The 5334-nt window shown below is 25.6% G+C and overlaps 2 protein-coding genes across 2 annotated transcripts; both read right to left on the reverse strand.

The window, feature by feature from the left end:
- Nucleotides 1-1934: 1934 nt before the first annotated feature.
- EIN_488760 (hypothetical protein) lies at nt 1935-2405 on the reverse strand (the record flags this gene model as incomplete). Its single annotated transcript, XM_004261284.1, has 1 exon — nt 1935-2405. The coding sequence occupies one exon, from the start codon at nt 2403-2405 to the stop codon at nt 1935-1937; it is 471 nt and encodes a 156-aa protein (XP_004261332.1).
- A 1763-nt stretch (nt 2406-4168) lies between these two features.
- Nucleotides 4169-4539, reverse strand: EIN_488770 (hypothetical protein; the record flags this gene model as incomplete). The annotated part of the gene is made up of 2 exons (XM_004261285.1): nt 4169-4379; nt 4523-4539. The coding sequence occupies 2 exons, from the start codon at nt 4537-4539 to the stop codon at nt 4169-4171; spliced, it is 228 nt and encodes a 75-aa protein (XP_004261333.1).
- Between the last annotated feature and the right edge of the window lie 795 nt (nt 4540-5334).

Here is a 5334-nt window from a genome sequence, read left to right on the forward strand (position 1 = left end):
TCTTTATATGGCGGTAATTAATGTTTGATTGGCTTAAAATGCCAACTTTTGAAAAAAAAACAAAATTATTACACCCGCCTTCTCTTCAAAGTTTTTACTGTACACTTTAGTTTTTGAATAATAAAAACGTTTTATCATTAAAAATGGCCAGCTCCGAGTTGTGACTTAAATATAATTGAGCATTTGTAGTAATATTTGAAATATAAATAATAAATAGATAATACAAGTAATGAAAACATTTTTATAGTGTGTCATGTTGTTTGTAAAAAATACATCAAAATATTAACAAGTAAGTTGAAAGTTATAATGAAAGGTTGAAATTGTGCACAAGAAAAAATTACAAAAATATTGCAAGACTAATACCCAAAGTACTTTAAATTATTTTTAATTATTATCATTTTTTCACAAAATCGTAACTGAAAAAATGACTCTTTTATGAAACAAGTTTATATTGTCGACTCTAAAACAAAAAACGGAACATGTTTAAAGAAATACCTTAAAACCCCCTTTTTATATATAAAAACACACTATTGTGTTTCGTTATAAATCTTCATGTCCAACTAGTCCACCAATATATTCAAAAAATCAGAATGAATGTTTAAGATCTGCGTATAAGCACTCCAATAAAATAGGAAAAAATTAATTTAATCATTGAAACAATATTTCAAATATTCCAATTATTATGAAAGTCTTTGATAATAACATAGCAAATAAAAATATTTTCAAACAATACCATTTTTCTCAGGTGATTATGAGTAGACTATCCATTATAACTTTTTGGACATTAAAGTATTCGCTTATTATAAATGTCTGTAAAAAATAATTTTTTCTTCAAAATATCATGCAATAATTAAAGAAAATAAGTCTTACATATTTACAACTTAGTAACAATAAAAGCTGTGCTGGATGAATAAAAAATGAGTACAACTTGATTTTTTTTCATATTTACAACACTTACAAAGCATTATATTTGTTCAATGGAACACAAGAACCACTTTTCAATGTAGATGAACTCGTTTTTTTCTGATTAAATGGATAAACATAACACTTTTGTTTATGTTACCAAAAAATAAAGAACTTGAGAACGTAGAATAACTCAAAATTAAAGTTTCTCATTTATATAAACGTTGCATTTGTATTGTTTGTGTTTCTTTTGTTTGTGCCTTTGTAACCTCAACAATTGTATTTACAAATAAGAAAATGTTCAGATTTTAACGCTGAATCTACGAGTTATGTATTTAATTATTCCAAAACAATGTTCGTTGGTATAACATTTTTTCAATTCTGGTTGTTCAACCATTTCATACCACAAATTGAAAGGACACGTAAATTGTTGAATTTTAAAAATAAAACAACCATCGTTTCATTAGATTATTTTAGGCCATATTCGCAGTGAAGTTACCCAATCTTCAAGTAAACATGACATCATTTTCATTATTTCGTTTCTATTTCGAGCCATATTGTCCAATTATCAAATGTGATTATTCTGTGTTGCCAAGCAAGCCCAAATACAAGAGGTTTAACAACAATTGAAGAAAGGTCAGTTTTTACAATCCTGACTAGCACAGTCGAACATAAAGACTTAACCACATATTTTAAATGATTTTATTATTTGATGTCTTCGTGTTCTTCTTTTTGTTTTTTTTATAAAGTTGACCATATCTAATTGTTTTTATAAAAAGTGTTTTTTCTTTATTTAATATGTTTTACTCCAAAAATAATTATAATTTATTAACATACAACGAATAAACGTTGTTATCTAACAGACTTTGTTATTTAAACAACAACAAAAAACAAATGAGTCGATTAAAATATATTGCACCCTTTTTTATTTCTTTTCAACGGCTTGTTTTGAGTTGTGATATTATTGACTTGAACATTTCCAGAGTTGACATTTGCTCTAATGTCTCTTACCAACCCCTGGAATGTTTCTGTTACCTGTTTGTTTTGTTTTTAGCTGAAGTCTCATAAAATAGTATTTTCCAGTCGTCAGCGACCTTTTTTGCATCTTCTGTAAACACCTGTCTCTCTGACTCTAAATCACATTTATTTCCACACAAAGCAATTGGAATGTGTTCACTGAAGTCTTTTTCGAGAACTCTGAACAATTGTTCTCTAAATGAATTTGCTTCTAAAAACGATGCCATTGAAGTGATTGAGTAAACAATGACATACCCATCACCAGACCTCATGTATTGATCTCGAAGTGCAGAGTACTCATCCTGTCCTGCCGTGTCCAACAAGTCAAGTAAAACCGTTTCACCATCAACAGAGATGTTTGTTCGATAGGAATCTTCAATTGTTGGATCGTATATTTGAACAAAGTGCCCAGAGACTAACTGGACTGTGATTGCTGACTTACCAACACCTCCACTGCCCAACATTACTATACGTTTCATTGACATTTTATTTTGGTTTTGAAGTGGTTTAAAACCTTTTTATAATGGAATGTAACTCATGAAAAGAAGGTGAGGTTTATATTTATAAACTATTTCTGTATAGCCTTAAAAAGAATAAAAAAATGGGATTTTTAGAATTATTAACTCCACCATTATGTTTGTGTTTATTTATATAATTCTTATCTATTATATATAATATAATATTCAATAATTAAGGTGTATTGATACTTCACCTCCCATTAATATCAATAAATATAATTCGATATAGTTCATCTTTATATTAATAAAATATTAATCAACAACATATCTAAATTAAAAATCTACAAATAAAACAACAATTGTTTTAATATAATAAATAAGAAGAAGTAAGAAATATGGCCCCAATGTTTTTACTTATTATTATTCAAACAATTTAGATTACAAAAGAAATTTGATTGTGACTTACCTAACTTTTAATTTTTGCATGACATTGAGTAGTCTTCCGTGTTAACCATCACAACGTACCCTTATGGGTTTTTATGTTCCAACTTATTAAGTAATTATTTTTACTGATGTTTAAATAATAACATTATATGTATAAAATTTTAGCAGAGAAAACGATTCTCGTTTAAAGAAAATTATTAAAGCCGTTGTTTTATAAAATAAACTAAACCGAAATAAAAAACACGTTTATTAAAACAATGAGTTAGATAACCAAAGATAAAAAACTGTTAAACTTAAATACTAAAAATATTACTAAAAACATTTTGACAAAAATAATAAAAAAATAATTGTTGAACAATCACTGTTTATTTAACAAAAACCAAAAAATGAACAATATTATTTAATAATATAATAATGAACCGGAAATGATAATTAAACAATAGTTCAACAAAATTGTTTTAATTCTGAAAAATATTATCACTTTTTATAACAGTTTTATATGAATTTTCCAACCAATAATATATTGGCAATATTTATCAAAATACATTACGGCTTTTTGTCTGCCTCGTGTTTTTTTATTTGAAGCTGCCTTCATTTTTATTATAATACAACATTATTATTTAAAACATGACCTATGTTTCGAAACAATAAATAGTAAACGATTAAGTGGTGTTCTTTTCTCTTATTCACAGACACAAAAAACGAAAGAAATAATACCGTTATTTTAAATGCATTGATTAATGTATGATTTAAACAAATTGACGATCCATTTTCATGATAGCAACATCACATAAAACGCAGAAAAAGGAAGCGTCATTACTAAACATCTCATGAAAGTGATGTACTATAATGTAAAGTTGGCAACAATAACAAGTTACATCAATATAAACACAAAATAGTCGCACCCACATTTGAAGAAGCTGACACCTTCAAATTTTCAACAATACTTGTTATAGTTCAAAAAGTAACTGATAAAATATTTAATTATCAATGGATGCTCAACAATTGTTTTATATTAATGCTTATTGTGTTGCTTTTTGTTTAATAATAATTGTTTAGTCTATAAATAAAGTTTTTATGTTACAATTCAATTTGTTTAATGTTTTTATTTTATGTTTCAACAAAAAATAAAAATTAATTTAAAATTAGGTACATTTTTATAATTCAGTACGTGTTTTTTAAAGAAAATAACAAGTAATTATTTAGTAATAATATAAATAGGTTGGCTAAAGTACATTTGCTAATTTGTCTAACTTATTTATTAAATACACAACTAATTAATCATTAAATGTGCGACAAATATCATTTATATGTTAAACTAAAATATAATGTTAAAAAGAGTAGAATTAAAGGCATATTGCCATGCAGTTATCTTTGTAAGTAATACCACACTTTTCATAGAATGGTTTAACCCTATCTTTGCAGTCAAGTATGATCTTATGGCAGTTATTGTTTCTCCCCAACTTGATTAACGTTTCAATCAAAAACTTCCCAAGACCATTCCCTCGACAAGTAGATGAGACGACGACATCTTCAATATGTCCAATGTATTTGCCACTGAAAATGAATTTTCTTTCGAGTAAAAGAGTGGCCGAAGCAACTATTTTGTTTGTTGTGATATCTTCTGCAACTACAATAAGATGATTATTATTTTGTTTCTATTAGTTAATTAATAGTTCTTTTAATTATAAATGACAAACCATTTCTTGAAACGCATTAAAAAACTTGTCTTGAGTTAAATGTACATGGTGACAATTCAGAAAGAAGTTGTGGGTATCCTTTGTTAAAATCTAAAATGTTCAAAAACCGAAAATGGTAATTTAGATAATCAGAAAATTCAAAGGTTGTTGTTGTGATAAAGTCCATGTACTTTTTTATATTATTATTAGTTTTTCAATAATAATAATATAACTAGAAATTATACAATTAAAAACTATATATTTAATTCTATTATTTATTATAATTGTTTTAATTAAAAAAACTATATTATATAATAATATTTTTTTATAAATTATTATTATTATTTTTTTTGACTTGTCTCTCAAAATAAACTTGTTTCTATAACAATTACCCAACAAACCATATTTGTTTTTAACGATTTGTTGTTGGTGTTCATTATAAACAATTTAATTAAATCAATTATTTTTTGAAATCAATGAAAATAAGTTATTAAAATGAAGACATATCAATTATTCCATTGAAGCTTTTAAACATAATCGAAATATGTCTTGTTGTGATTTAGAGTATTTTTATACTTGTTTATTGTTTTTGGTTTACAAATCAATTGTTTAAATGTTTTGGTTTTTGATACGTTTTCTTTTTATATTAATAACACTAAAATATTGACCAAATTTATAATGAAACATCAATTTATTTTTTTTCAAACCAATTGTTTCTGGGTCATTAAATTTACTGTTTTGTTACACACATTTTATTTTTTGGTATTTTCCATCCGAAGAATATGTAATTAAGTAATTTTCTAAAGTGTACATCATAACATTTTAACACTCCA

Source organism: Entamoeba invadens (genome assembly GCF_000330505.1).
Source record: "Entamoeba invadens IP1 unplaced genomic scaffold scaff_1105074726129, whole genome shotgun sequence".
In the NCBI taxonomy this organism is placed as follows: domain Eukaryota; phylum Evosea; order Mastigamoebida; family Endamoebidae; genus Entamoeba; species Entamoeba invadens.